This window comes from Rhipicephalus microplus, chromosome X (assembly GCF_043290135.1).
Source record: "Rhipicephalus microplus isolate Deutch F79 chromosome X, USDA_Rmic, whole genome shotgun sequence".
In the NCBI taxonomy this organism is placed as follows: domain Eukaryota; kingdom Metazoa; phylum Arthropoda; class Arachnida; order Ixodida; family Ixodidae; genus Rhipicephalus; species Rhipicephalus microplus.
In genome coordinates, this window is record NC_134710.1 from 253,008,070 (window position 1) to 253,023,555 (window position 15,486).

The following is a 15,486-nucleotide window of genomic DNA, read 5'->3' on the forward strand; positions in this document are numbered from 1 at the left end:
ATTGTTTTTCTAGTTATCCCAGGTTGTCAGTGCCCCTCGTAAAACCCTTTGGACATGCCTGACCGACAGACGGATTAGGAAGAGTTGTTGGCCGTCGAGGCGGCTTGCTTTGTCGTCAAGGTGCCCGGCCAAGCGGCCCAGCGTCTGAGAACTGTCTGCGGATGCATTTTCCACGTTCTCCATGGCACCTTGATGCCGTTGTTTCCACAATTGGTGGTCTGCCTGGTGCCATCCATCACTGCAACAGACTACGAAATTGACTTCCATGTAAGACTCAACGTCTTCGTGCTGTGCTGTGTCGTGCGCAGTGTGCAGTGTTTTCTCCTTCACCATGGGCTGAACTGCGCATGCCTCTTCCCCCTTTCGTGGGTTAAAAAGGAGGCGGCATTTCACCTTCCCCTTTCGGGGCACAGGTGAAGATGACAAACTTGATATGACTGTCCTGGCCTCCATTGTTTTTTCCTGATAGGAATCCTGGGAGAGCCAGGACATAAAACGCGAGTGCCGTGGCGCTCCTGACAAGCTCTCACAAGCTCCCATCATGTTTCCGTGGAAAGCTTCCATGATGCTACCACCATCATGTAACACGCTAAAATATTGTAATTAAAAGTTACTGTTTACAGCTCCGGGCTCCTCTCCTCGACGTCTCCCCGAAACTCTGGCTGGCTCGGGCCCTCAAGGCAGACCCCCGAACACATCAACTGGTGGCAGCGGTGGGATGCAGCTGACAATCGAAGCACATCAACTGGTTGGAAGCGACGGGATGACCCATGCTTGACTCGGGCTTCAACGATATGGTGAGTGCTTGACTTTCTTTGAGTTTTGCCGGGTTTTAGCTTTTGAAGTTTTCTAAAACTGTGTGTAATTTTCTGGGCGTATGGGCTTTGTTGTACCATTATTAACATACGTCACAGCTATTTACCAAATTTTAGCTTTCATGTTCTAAACTGGCAGTGTTTTTACCGTGCATGTGGGCTTCGCTTGTTCGCTACACAACATCATGGCGGGTAAGAAAGTCCTCACTTGTGAAGGCCATGGAGTTGGTAAAGAAGCTAGAGAGATCGCACCTTTTACTACTGTGTGAAGAGCTGAGAATTAAGGTAGGAACAGAAGAGAGAGAGAGTCACAGCTGATTGAGGCAATTCAGGAGTGTGGTGCGGAAGATGACGAAACTGAGGAATGTTGGGAGGAAGTGGAAAAACAGAAAAAGGAGGCCGAAAGAAAGCGAAGATGGGCTGAGGAAGGCAGGATAAATGAGCAAAGACAATTGGCTTTGGGTATTTATCAGGCCGCAAGCAACCCTATTAACGGGAGAGCACCCTCCTATACATAAATTAAAGATTTTCCTGCCGAAACCACACAAGCAGCGAGGCGCTCGAAAATTAAAGAGAAACAAAAGATGTTTAAGGCTAGAAAGCCGGTCGGTCCTATGCCACCGTTGCAAAGAGCCAGGCCACATTGCGATCGGCTGCTGTAAGCCTAGAAATGTTCTATTTGTGGAACGCCGCGACAATAATTTGGAAGAATTGAAACCCCACATTCAGGAGTCAGTCCTGGAGAAAGCGTTGTGTAACGTACCATGGGAGTCAACCCCGACGTTTGATAGTGTAGATCCCTGCTCCTGGGAAAATGAGGTTGCCACAGGGGAACGCGTGTGCGCACGGCAAATAGTTGAAAATAAAAGTGTGCATTTGCCGTTAGCCCGCATTGAGAAAGAGGGACCGCTCAGACTTCTCGCCACGGGAACTGTGGTGTCCCAAAACCTGCCCGAGCCTTATCCCTCTCAGAATGATGTGGATATGCTTTTGAAAGGCCTTTGTTTTGGTGACGAATCAGCGGCAGCTCTGACGCGTCCGATGGCCTGTGAGTCTGCTCATGAGATTCCGGAAGCAGGAAGCGCTAATGAAGTAGACTGTAAAAGTCCAGGTAATGATGCACTTAGCTTATCACGAAAGGGAGATGCGCTTAACATAGCGCGAGGTGATGAAGCACTTAGGTTAGCGCGAGGTGATGATTCTCATCAAGGAGAGACATCTGATGGCGAGCCAGCTGGTTTAGAAGGTGTTGATAGTAGCGTTCTTTCGAAAGTGCAGACAGCTAGAAATAATGCCGAGGATAAGCCAGTTGAGCCACCTGAAGTTTTGAGCAATGCACTTCTGAATATTATTGCCAAGTCGGTGAGCGTTCCGTGCCACCCCGAAAGAAGGCGCCGGCAAAAACGTAGAGGGAAGGCGAAGGGTCGAAGTTGCCTTGAGCGGAGGCCAGAAATCCTGAGAAAGCGGGCTGGAAATCAAAAGTTGACGGCCCCCCTGAAGTCGAAATTGAGCATGAAGTGTGTGACAAAGGCGAAGAAAGACGTCGAAGTGGCCGCCTGGTCTCACCGCCTTCAGAGCAGTATAGACAGCCAAGCAGAACAAAGAGGCGCGTTCTCGGGAATGACAAAAGCCATCCCCCTCCAAGGCAAAAGGGTGACCGCTTAACCGGGAAGCAAACAAGGAACATACGAGACCATCGGTATGCCTCTGTATCGGAGTTTGGGGGCCATAGAACAAAGGTTGCTGCCACTGAGTGCTTCGGTAGTTTCGGACCGGCCTGCTATATGTCCCTCCGTTGCGATCTGGCATATCGACAGCTGTCATATGCGCGTCTGCCCAGAGCCTGTCTCAAAGGAATCCCCTTAATGCTTCAGACAGTGTAAGGATGCCAAGGATTTCTCTTGTATCCAACTTTGAATTGTTTTACATTTAATGTTTGCATGTCAGCCGATGAACAAGGAGTAGGTCGATTTTCAAAAGTTTTATTTTCCTCCTCATTTTAACAGCACACATTGCGGTATTTATTCGTTTGCTTATATTTAGCAAATACTTGCGCCCGTGAAGAGGGCTTTTGCACTGAGTTAAACAGAGAAGAAGGCTGACTAAAAGACTCTGTTTAAACCTTCTACTTTTGCAGTGTAGTATAGGTTTTTGTTTCTCTGTTTATGTCTTACAAGCAAGTAGATTTTTGACAGAGAATTACGCTGAATATAGAAGCCTCTGTATAAACCTTGTGTAATTTGTGGCATACTTGTTGGTATGCGCATCAGTGTAGTGTAGATTTTTTGTTTCTCTGTTTTATGATATACGCACGGGTTTGATTTTGAGTTTTACTTATGCAGTGAGAGACGTAATTCATTAACTACCTCCTTTTATTTTGTTTCGCCCGTAGCACCTGCATGCCTTAAACGCTGTGAATCTCTCTGGGAAATGATAAAAAATGTCAATCTGTTGATTTCCTTCACACGTAGTAGGTCTAAGTTTGTTATTGCATCCTTATCTGATTCTTGATTTTCACGAGTGAGCGCACCAACTGTAAACTTCTAGGGAATTTTACCAGAACTGAAAACCTGGCATTTCTCGAGGTCAGTTAGGTGCTCTCTGTTTGTTGTGTCTCGGGTTTTGCGACGTTCGTTTCTGGCGTTTGCTAGCCATGGCTCAGGTCCAGAGATTGGTACAGCCTGCGTCAACGTCTACAAGGGAGCAGATCTAAGGTCTCTGAGGACTGCTTTGGTGCTGCAACCCGTTCGAGACCTCCTGTGGTGGTGGACGGGTCGTTATGATCGGCCTGCTTGGCTTGATGCCGCTTTGAAGCATGAGACATTGTGGCTGAGCCCACCCTAATTTCTTCCGAGTCAGCGCTCCCAGAGATGCACCAAGAGTGACAACAACAGAGAAATCGTTCTTCTGGTTATCCCAGGTCGTCGGCGCCCCGCGTAAAACCCTTTGGACACGCCTGACCGACTGATGCATTAGGAAGAGTTGTTGGCCATCGAAGTGACTTGCCTTGTTGTCAAGGTGCCCTGGGCAAAGAGCCCAGCGTCTGAGAACCGTCTGTGGATGCATTTCCCACGCTCTCCGTGCCGCCTTAATGCCGCTGTTTCCAGAATTTGTGGTCTGCATGGCGCCGCATAAGCATCACTGCAACAGACTACGAAATTGACTTTCATGTCAGACTCAACGTCTTCGTGTTGTGTTGTGTCGTGCATGGTGTGCAGTGTTTTCTCCCTCGCCATGGGCTGAACTGGGCGTGCCTCTTCCCCCTTTCGTGGGTTAAGAAGGAGGCAGCGTTTTACCTTCCGCTTTCGGGGGCGAAGATGAAAATGACAAACTTCATTCGACTGTCCTGGCCTCCATTGTTTTTTTTTCCTGCTGGGAATTTTGGGAAGGCCAGCACATAAAATGCGAGCGCCGAGGCACTCCTGAAAAGCTCTCACAAGCTCCCAGAAGCTCCCATCATGTTTCTGTGGAGAGCTTCCATGATGCTACCATTGTCATGTAACACGCTACCTGTAAATATTGTAATTAAAAGTTACTGTAACAGCTCCGGGCTCCTCTCCTCGACATCTTCCCGAGACTCTGGCTGGCTCCAGTTCTCAGGGCAGACACCCGAACACATCACCAGGAATAAAAGTGTTATCATGCACGAGGCATGATTGATTTGAAAAGAGCAGATCTAAGACAGAAGAACTACTGAGGCCACACCTAGTAGGTTCAGCAACAAACTTATACAAGTCAGTGACAATAATCGCCTCATGAAATGCCATATATAGGGCAGATGAATTACCAAGGACAGGTCTGTTTTCAACCCACCTAACATTGGGCATATTGCAATCGCCGTCTATAAGATAGTCATTGTTTATTGTAACTTGGAAAGGGATTTGAAAGACTCAGGCGATATGTAGGCAGAAAAACGGTGAAAGGAAGCAATTGTCAGAGACTGTCCAGTTTTAAAATTGATATTGCACCAAACTGACTCGGAACAATCAGATGGGGCTAACACGGGAGACGACTGTAAGCACGAATCAACAAGAGAAAGACACCACCACCATGCGCGTCGCCATCAGAACTGTAGACGCGAAAACCAGGTGGAAAAACCTCTGCGCTAGCAACAGATTCCTCGAACCAGGATTCCGTGCCTATAATCACGTTAGGTTTGACCGAAGAGATCAGAGAAGCAAATTCATCGATCTTGTTTTTTATGCTTTGGCAGTGAACGACCAAATGGTAAGCTCAGAAACTGGATGAGTAGAACACCTTCTGCCAACACACAGCTTTGAGAAAGCATTGCTAGGGCACTGCCCCTTTTGCTAATTTTTCCCCATTCAATAACGATATCCTGCGTGCTATCATACATGAAGCTCTTTTTATCTACAAGGAGCTTATCGTATCGAAGTATGAAGGGGCATATCAGGGTTCTTGCATGTTTAACAAGTTTAGATCGTGCAAGCCTGATGTTCGGGCTGAAATCCTCACGAATAGCGAAGTTAGTGCCCCTCAGCTTATTACCACGAGATAGAATGCGTTCCTTATCCTTGAAGTTAAGAAACTTAATAATGAAAGACCAGTTTTTCCTTTCGTGTAATCTACCAAGCTGATGACAGCGTTATATGTTTGCCGCAGTAATCTGTTCGCCCAGTTGCCTTTGTAAGAAAGATAGCACTTACTCCTCCAACTAGGAACATGTTTCATTGTTTGCGTCATCTAGGCTAAAAATAATTAGGTTGTTTCTTCTGGATCGGTTGCTCTCACTATCGAGCGACGCCCTAAGCTTGAACACGTCTTGACGAAGGGCATCAAGAATGCATTCACTGGCGGCTGGGGGCGAACGCGTGATTGGAAGCGATTCTAATGTGGCGACATGAGTCTTCAAAGCATCAAACCTAGAATAGCCAATTTTTTGGAATTTCTTGATATCAGCTATATCTTGCGAGATACGTTTTGACCCTTAATTACTTCAGTAAGCATTTGAGTCACTGAATTTGCGTCAGCATCCGCAGAGCGAGAATCACCCATATCATTGGCAATGAACGAACCACGTAGACGAGTGTTAGACTAGTACACTTGAACAATGAACGGATATTACCAGCACCATAGCAACAGAACCTTCGCATTCTAGTAAATGCACGATGTGAGCAAGTTTGTCATTTCAATGAATGTCATGAAGCACCATTATTCAAAGTAAAAACATAGAATTAGGAGCAAATAAACAGCTTATTTGCATACACAGATCTCGTAGAAGTGTGCTTGTCATGGCAGTACGGCTAAGGAGGTTTTATCCCTTGATTAATGTAGTGTGATCTAGGCCACTTTTTTATACTGAAATGGCTTCAAAAATTATAATGTAGTGCAGTTTCTCCAATTTCGAGCTTGATCATGCAGAGTTGTCCATTTGAAACATTAGAAAACATTTTAGAAAATATTTATTCGATAAGCAATAGCGATACTTTGATTGGAAGTAAATCAATGATACAGACATTGAAGCCATTACGCATGTTAAGTTTCACCCCTGACAGCTATTGCCCTGAATTCACTAGCTTACTGGTTTGAAATTCCCTTAGTATCTCATGTGCCCAACAAGCCCAATTATGCAAAACTACAAGCCTGGCAATATGAGTATTTCAAAACTTTCCTAAAAACATTGCTTACCTTGCTCACAAAGTAGAACATCAATATTGGGTGGAATGTTCAAGGAACGGTTTGCAATGTGCTTCAATAATGTTGTTTTGCCATGGCTAAAATAAAAACAAGACATTTAGGAAGACCAGGTCCTCACAAAAACCAGCACAAGTACAGACACTCACCCATTGGGCCCAACAAGACCATAACGCCTACCAGCTGTGATTGTGAGACTTGCATTTACAAAAAGATCCTTGCCTCTTGCAGAGATAGAAAAATTGTCCACCTGAAAAATATAAACAGACGTTAGCTACAGCAAGTGTCCATGTAAGCACATTAGTCTGACCAGTAACTCTTACTGCAAGCATGCAAGTGACATTCACAACTTCTCTTTGAAAAAGAAGGTAAAAAAATGTCAATAAATATTTTAGGGCACTTCTACACAAAATACCACAACTTGAATATTTATCAGAGAAAATAGCATAGCAACAAGAAAAGTCATAAACTAATAATGTCAAAACCACATATATCAACACACAGAAAAAACACAGCAATCAGTTTGATTTATACTTTGATACACAAGTTTTATTGAGTATGTCAGAATTTCTAGGTGAATTTAAGTGTTAATGTTGGCTTCACGATACAACAAAGAAGACCGCTTCTTGGCAGTATGCAGGGTTTCTTTTGTTTTAGTTTTTATTTTTACGAGATTTCTAGTGGAACAGGGGGGGGGGAGGGATTTATAGAAAGGCGCAACATATATGCAGCAAAATACGATATTCATGACAACAGCGTCTCAACATCTTCCAAACGCAGCAGTGTGTACTCATTGGGTGCTGGAAGCCACTAGTCCACCTTGGTACTAATGTCAGCCTAATATAATACTACTCAGCGTGCTTCTTTTAGTGGGGTATGCAGCTCCAATGTCATACATTTTTTTCTCCACGTTCGACTGTGTTGATTATAGCTAGCTTTGTGGAAAACAGCAGCTTGCTCCATTTTACCAGAGCCATCATGTTAACAAAAAGAATGAAAAATCCCTAAGAAGCGATCGGTAATCATGCACAAAGGGCTGACCAATGCGATAATAATAATATCTGGGGTTCCAAGTCCCGAAACCACAATAAGATTATAAGAGACGCCGTAGTGCAGGACTCCTGGAATTTCGACCACCTGGTGTTTTTTTTAACGTGAGCTGACATCGTGCTAAACCGACCTTTGTCACCATTGAAATGCGACCACCACGTCTGCGATCAAACCCACCACATTCAGGTAGCAGCCCAGTGCGATTATGAGGAATATGGCAGTGCACACAATTGCAAGCAGTAGTTTCTAGCCATTTGGCATGATGCTTTCCTAATCGGACCACTTGCTTTTCCAAATGATTGCAGGAAAGCTCTTTCCCATTAAGGAACAGACATGGAAGGAAAGCCAATTTGGAATGTTTCTCACTGTCTAATGTTCGATATATAATATTCAGGTCACTTTGGTTCGATGCAGCCATAGATTTTTTTTCCCGTGAATTGATAATAAAGCACTATCATATTGGAAAATAGCTCGGTAGAAGAGATAAATTGATTTACCCAAGTTCAATAGAGTCAGGTTTGATTGCAATAAGTTCACGTGGAAGACAAAACAAAAATGGATTGTCGTTGATTACATCAAAGGGACCCTGGAACACTTTGACAATTTTGTACAAACAGAATTGGCCGATACACAAAGTCCTAAGGGTCATTTACAGACCGATCTAGGCTCTCTGCGTAACGTGTGTAATGTATTACGTGTTAAAGCTGCAAATCGCTGCAGATAACTACAGCCCAGTAAAACGTTTTCAACAGCCCATTACCAGTACAACATCCACTAGATGCGTGACGTCACTCAGGCTGCTGATCTGATTGGCTGTGGAATGCGCATATGTAGGATAGGCTGGTGGGGTGACGGCATCTGTCGAAGCAGATATCAATCAATCCGTGATTTTCGTCTCTGTTGCCAGACGGCGTGCGAGCAGCCGGGCAAACTGTGCTATGGTCTCCAAAATTGCGCACAATTTGTCGGCGTGCAATATCGGAGGTCATGACTGGGCAAAGCTCAAATCGTTGAGTGTGCTCATGTGAGCATGCGATCACCAGCAATGCCAGCATGTCTCATGAGTTGCAAAAGCACAGCAGGGGCGAGAAGGAGGGTATGATATTGACACGAGCATGTAGTGAGTTTCTGGCTGTTGCGTGGCTAGTGTCATCATTACTTGTGCGTATCGAAGGATTTGGCCCGGAGAAAGACGACGACAAACTCGCGATGCTAGATCGAAGCTGTTCCGCTGTTTGCTACACTGTTGATTGCACTGATTTTATTACTGTGACAAACTGGTGGAGCTGCTGGGTGCAATCCCAATTCGCTAGCTTAAACTCAAGCCACTTCAAGCTTCTGCAACATTTCAACAATTCCGGAGGGAAACCTAGCACTTCGCCTCAGCCGCCGCTAGCTAGGACTACCTCCTGAATTTGGTCCCTTGAGCTTGGCAAGAATGACCACAACAGCAATTCAGACGCAAGAGAGCAATGTAGACCAACTCATATCCACCCCAAGCGTGGTCTACACAGCCCACACCCCGAAGCCGTTTCATGGTGATGTGTTCGAGGACGTAGATGACTGGCAAGACCACTTCGATCAGGTCGCAGCTGCCAACGAATCAAATGACACCAAGAAGCTTCACTACGTCTATTTCGCACTAGATGACGATGCTCGCATCTGGTATGAGAACCATGAGCCGTCTATCACCAACTGGCAAGAATTTTAGTGACAGCTATGACAGGCATTCAGAAATCCCCAAAAGAAAGAAAAAGCCGAGCAGGCTCTGCAGAGCTGGGTTCAGAAGCTGTCTACTTCACAGCAAGGGAGTCTTTGCTCCCTCCTGCTTTCCTTCAGTGATTGCTTTGCCACGACGTCCAAAATCAAACAGACACTCGTCGCGAAGCACAGAATCATGACAGAGCCCAACGAAAGGCCTATTCGACAACATGCTTATTGAGTTTCCCACAGAGAACAAGACGCCATCCACGACAATGTGCAAAAAATGCTTGCTGACGACATCATTAAGCCATCTACAAGTCCATGGGCATCACCGGTTGTGTTCGTGAAAAAGAAATACGGCGCATTGCGTTTCCGTGTTGATTATCGCAAACTGAACACCATGACAAAGAAAGACGTTTATCCGCTTCCTCGCATCTACGACTCACTCGACCGCCTTAAAAACACCTGATATTTTTCATCTACGAATCTACGCAGTGGTTATTGGCAAATTGAGGTCGATGAGCGTGACCAGGAAAAGACCGTCTTCATTACTCCTGACGGGCTCTTCGAATTCAAGGTGCTTCCTTTTGAATTGTGCTCTGCTCCCGCGACTTTTCAACGAATGACGGAAACAGTTTTGCTCGATCTCAAGTGGCAATCGTGTCTGTGCTCGTCTATTTAGACGACGTCGTCGTTTTTTCATCGACTTTCGAGCAGCACCTTCAACGTCTTCGTGCAGTACTTGGGGCGCTCCGAACGGCTGGCCTGTCGCTCAAGCCCGTAAAATGCCACTTCGGCTACGAGGAGCTCAAGTCTTTCGGCCATGTCGTCAACAGTGACGGAATTCACCCAGACCCTGAGAAAACACTGGCTGTCGCTGCCTTCCCAACACCGACCAACAAACACGGCATACGCCATTTTCTGGGCCTTTGTACGTACTATCGTCGCTTCATTCCGAACTTTTCAAAAATAGTAGAACCCTTACATCAACTCACGAGAGACAACGTTGTTTTGGGTGGGCCCCAGAACAACACGAAGCTTTTTGCGAGCTATGCCGCCGCCTTGAGACTCCTCCAATACTGGGTCATTTCCACGAAAATGCCGACACAGAAGTGCATACAGATGCAAGTAATGTCGGTCTCGGAGCCGTCCTTGTGCATTGGCAGAAAGATATCGAGCGAGTGATCGCCTACTCTAGTCGTACGTTATCATCGGATGAAAACAACTATTCGACCACAAAAAAAGAATGCCTAGCTGTCGTGTGGGCCATAGCCAAGTTCCCACCGTATTTGTACGGGCGACCGTTCAAAGTAGTCACTAACCACCATTCTTTGTGCTGGCTTGCAGGCCTCAAAGACCTCTCAGGCTGCCTAGCTCGATGGTGTCTCCACTTACAAGAGTTTGGCGTTACGGTGGTTTACAAGTCAGGACACAAGCACACCGATGCTGGCTGCCTATCACGTGCCCCAGTCGAGTCGATTCCTCCTGACCAAACTGACGACGAAAGCTTCCTCATGGGCGTCACAGCCTCCGACTTGGCTGAGAAACAGCGTGATGACACAGAACTTTGCCCGATCATCGACTATCTCGAGGACAAGCTTGAACAGCCAACATGAACATTCAGGCGCACGATTTCATCATTTTTCCTCCGTGACAACGTCCTGTACAAGCGGACCTTTGATTCTAACGCTCGAACCGCCCTAATGGTCGTACCATCTGTGATGCGAGACGACATCCTGAAGGCGTGACATAACGAACCATCTTCCGGGCATTTAGGATTCACACGTACTCTGGCTCGTACCCGTCACACATACTACTGGCCCGAACTGTCCTGTAACATCAAGCAATACGTCAAAACCTGCCGAGACTACGAGCGTCGCGAGACTCCCCGCATGAAACCTGCTGGTCTTTTACACCCTGTGGAGCCACCCCAAGAACCGTTTTAACAAGTTGGCATGGACCTGCTAGGTCCATTTCCGAAATCCTCAGTAGGAAATCTCTGGATAATAATTGCGCCAGACTATTTAACCTGTTACTGTGAATCAGTGGACATACACGTTGCACACCTGAGGATGTGTCAGAAATCGCGGTAATCTCCAGAAAATGAGGAGGATCGTTTCACAGCCGTTGTCAGGAGTGGTAATCAAAACTGAAAGGCAATAACACGAGCACTCCAATGCAGTACGGCAAGCGATGTTGCCGATTTCTTCATTCATGCTGTCGTTTTCCGCCATGGTACATCGGCCGTGGTTCTAACTGACCTTCACTTCCCAACTGCTGGAAGAAGTGATGACACTCAACGGCACCGTACATCGCCGAACGACAGCTTACCATCCACAAGCTAACGGATTAACAGAACGACTCAATAAGACCATCACAGACATGATTTTTATGTACGTCAACGTGAAACACAAGAACTGGGACAGCGTCCTCCCTTTTGTAACTTTCGCATATAACACCTCCGTGCACAAAACTATAGGATTTACACCTTCCCGCCTGCTTCACGGCCGCGTAGTTACTACAATGTTAGATGCCATACTTTAACCTGATGTCTTTACGACCAGCACCGAAAATGCTGACAAGTATGCGCAGCGCGCTGAAGGAGCTCGACAACTAGCTCATTTGCGCATTCACTCTCAGCAACAACAAGAAGCTCATAGGTACAACCTTCGCCACAGAGAAGTCACCTACCACCTTGGAAAAAACGTATGGCTCTGAAGTCCCGTACGCCAATGCGGCCGCTCTGAAAAACTCTTGCGCTGCTATTTCGGCCCTTCCCAGGTTCTTCACTGCCTCAGCGATGTAAACTACGAAGTTACCGCAGAGCCCTGCGTGCGGTCCTCCCGTCGTGATCCCCAGCCGGACATCGTCCACGTGGCTAGGTTGAAGCTGTATTACTCATGCCGAAGATTTGCTTTTGCGTTCGTACATCTGAAAGCATCGAGTCGATGCTTTTCGAGAGTGGGAGTAATGACACGAGCATGTAGTGGGTTTATTGCTGCTGCGTGGCGAGTGTCATCATTACTTGTGCGTGTCCAAGGAATTGGCCTTGAGAAAGACGACAAACCCGCGCTGCTTGATCGAAGCTGTTCCACTGTTTGCTACATTGTTATTTGCACTGATTTTATCACCGTGACAATATAATTATACGTAGAAGCCTTGGTACACGGCGTGCCACTAAATTTGTGGTGCAAATGGTTTGATGATGCTCTGGCCTAAACGCTGACAACACTTAAAAAAAACTTTTCACGGTTTCTTTCATTTCAAGCTTTTAAAGGGCCACTATGGCCTATAAAGTTGTGGGAGTCACCACTGATATAACCTTTTGACCCCAACAGCTATGACACGAGGCATGATACAACAGCAGTGGCAGTGCGCATGGGCCACACGTCAAGAACAACCCACACAAGAAATCGAACGCAGCCACACAGACGTGGCGGAGACTGTCACAGGGGGTGTTCATACATGCGGGATTGCCCCACCATTGCCAGAGTTAAGGGCCACAATTATTGCTATAGTTTTACCTAGCCGTTAAACATTGCTTTAACAAATAAATGTTATCCTAGTTTCCCAGCAGTCTCTGACAGCGTTTTTTGGGGCAGTCGCAAACCTATACAAGCTTTTGTCTGTGTGGCACAATCCTTTTCAGAGTGCTTATTTTACACCACGACTAATTTTCTAGAAAACCTTTTTTCACTTCTACTAAACATAGTAATGTTGCCCACAAGAAGCCATGTACGGTGCTAAGTGTGCAGGCCAATGCTTGGTGCAAGTTTAAGACCTCTAACTGAAATCATTGTAACACGTTGAATGTGGCTAAAATGGGACTGCATTCTACAAGATAATCATGTTTTGCCGCCATAAGTCAAATCAACGCGTTGAACTGTTCTCTCGAATTTTCAGCAACAGAAGAAAAAAAAATAAAAACAAGAGGGGTGGGGGGGGGGGGGTCCCAAACGGAAGCGTGAACATCGGCGTTGTAGTCTCATAATGGCTCGGAGTGGCCAAACACACGAGGGTAGGGTTTCCCACTAAAATGAGAGTCTCATAGGGGGAGCGCAAATACTCACGAAATTTTGTGCCATCAAAAAAACTAGCAAAAAAAAGACAATTTTGGTCAAAACAACTCTCGTATGTATTCACACGCGCACGGACTGGACGGCGCAGCTTGCTACCGTGAAAGCGCGGGTAAGTTTTGGCTTTGCTCGCTACTAGATTCTTTGGACAGGTTCGCCAAAACGCTTCTAGCCTTTTTTTTACGTCTTTACCACCTTTAATCTACCGCTGCATCATCAACGTGCTCTCGGAGCTCGTAGATCACTATCGCGTCGCCGCAACCGCGGTTTTGTGCGCGGCGGTTGTGGCAAACGGTAGTTTTTTGTTTTAAATCTACGTGCCTTCAAAACACCAAGTTGTTTTATGCTATCTATGGGTGCAACTGCCGCGGTTCTGTCCGCAGAGTTTGCAGAAAGCAGCGTTTCTTTGACTGGCCGAGCGTTGGCCGCGTGCACACTTTTGGGGTTTTGTGGGTATCACCATCGCCATAGTTGATCCTGTCGAACGACCACGGTTTCGTCCACAGTCGTTGCGGCAACGACAACCACACAAGATAGTGCGTGCGCTGGTCGCACGAGTACTTCTGAAGGTTCGGGCACGCTGCTCTCAATGGACCTTTGTTCGACGGTTTCGATACTAAAGTTCATATCCCATGCTGCGATTAGGAAAACTGTTCATAACATTCAAATTTCGGCCCAATGGAGACACAAATTTGGCTGGGGAATTTTACGAATTCGTATCTGCCATGGTTTCGCACCACTGAGACTCTACTATACCTTTCAATGAATGCCTCTCAAATTCGTTTATAATAAAATGCACTGGGCTCGCAAAAAGCCTGGAACGGACTGACCTGTTTCTTTGTCAATGCGGCCACATCTCACACACGAATTTCGATTTCCGGGAGATTTTCATGGCAATCGTACGAACAGGCAAAAACAGTCAAAATCCGGTAGTCTCCCAGAGAATGTGGGAGACTTGGCAGGTGTTTGATGATAACACCAATACATATTGTTCTTTCCTAGTGGCGGAATATAGCACAACACCGTTCTTGTGGCTTACGGCAATGCACCCTAGCCAATCGCGGAGACCACGCCATTTCACTAATTTTATTTTTTTTTTCTCAAATAAAATATTTTTCATAAAATTTTAGGCAAGATTCATAAATCATAAGCGCAGTCAAAATTTCTACATCTTATGGGAAAATCAGAAGAGTTCGCAGGTATGCACTTGAAAAGGCAACTGCATTAGCAAACCTACAGTGTCAAGCTTCACAGTCCCTGTGGATCATGCACCATGACAAATGCCCATCATCATGTCTTACTGTGATGTGCGAGATGATTGGCACTTATATATCCCATTCTTTGCGTTACAAGGCAGGCGGCTCACCTTAATGTCGACAGCATTCTCCTGCTGTATCTGCTGCGCAGCCGACTTGTCAGCCTGTGATACTGTGAACTGGTCTCCTTCAGACAATGTCTTTCCCTTGTTGAGACTCTCCAGCTGTTTCTGGTACTCCGACTGTGTTTATAAAAGTATGTGTGGGAGCACATTTGTTCTGTTCCAGTAACCTTCATGTACAAGAAAAAAAATTGATGTTACCTGCTTTTTCATCAATTTCTTCTCCTTATGGGATACCTTCTTGGCTGGTGCTACCTCTGAAAGAAACGATGATAGAAAACAGAGGAGGACTCATTGTCAATGTAAAGCCACATGCCAAGTCATACAATGTCAAATCATTTTCTCGCCACAACTTAGTATTCTATTTGGAGTTTTAGGTTTTGCACGGCAAAGCTATAAAACACAAATCATGGGCTGCAAAAAAATGTAAACACACTTAGAAACAGTACAAGGCTTTGTGTACACAAGGGTTTTTCTGGTTACACAGGACAGTTAGGGCACACAAACTGTAGAAATCCCTACTATTCCCCAATGCATAACATGCGGGTCTCCTAGCGGTATTCTGAAAGCAGGTAAATGCACATTCAGTTCACCTTAGTAGCAGCTGTAAAAGAGAAGCCATCACTAATAATAAAATATTTTGCCCCCTAAACTGTCTCACGCCTACATTTTCCCCAAATAAAGTGTTTCTCGTGCTATTTCTATGACCAGCAACTCCGTTGCTTACTTGACATGTTCTTTCTGGCATGAAGTATAAAACAAGGACCTTTCTTCCATGTTGAATATATTGCACCAAAAACAACATGTT

The 15,486-nt window shown here is 45.8% G+C and overlaps 1 protein-coding gene across 1 annotated transcript in view; it reads right to left on the reverse strand.

The window, feature by feature from the left end:
- The window catches only part of LOC119161593 (ATP-binding cassette sub-family F member 1), a 120,903-nt gene that overhangs the window by 100,358 nt on the left and 5,059 nt on the right, over positions 1–15,486 (reverse strand). Inside the window, exons 2-5 of the mRNA XM_037414140.2 lie at positions 14,880–14,935; positions 14,667–14,798; positions 6,620–6,720; positions 6,465–6,550 (exon numbers count right to left, since the gene is read on the reverse strand). Coding sequence (XP_037270037.1) covers positions 6,465–6,550; positions 6,620–6,720; positions 14,667–14,798; positions 14,880–14,935 — 375 coding nt within the window. The remainder of the gene's footprint in view (positions 1–6,464; positions 6,551–6,619; positions 6,721–14,666; positions 14,799–14,879; positions 14,936–15,486) is intronic.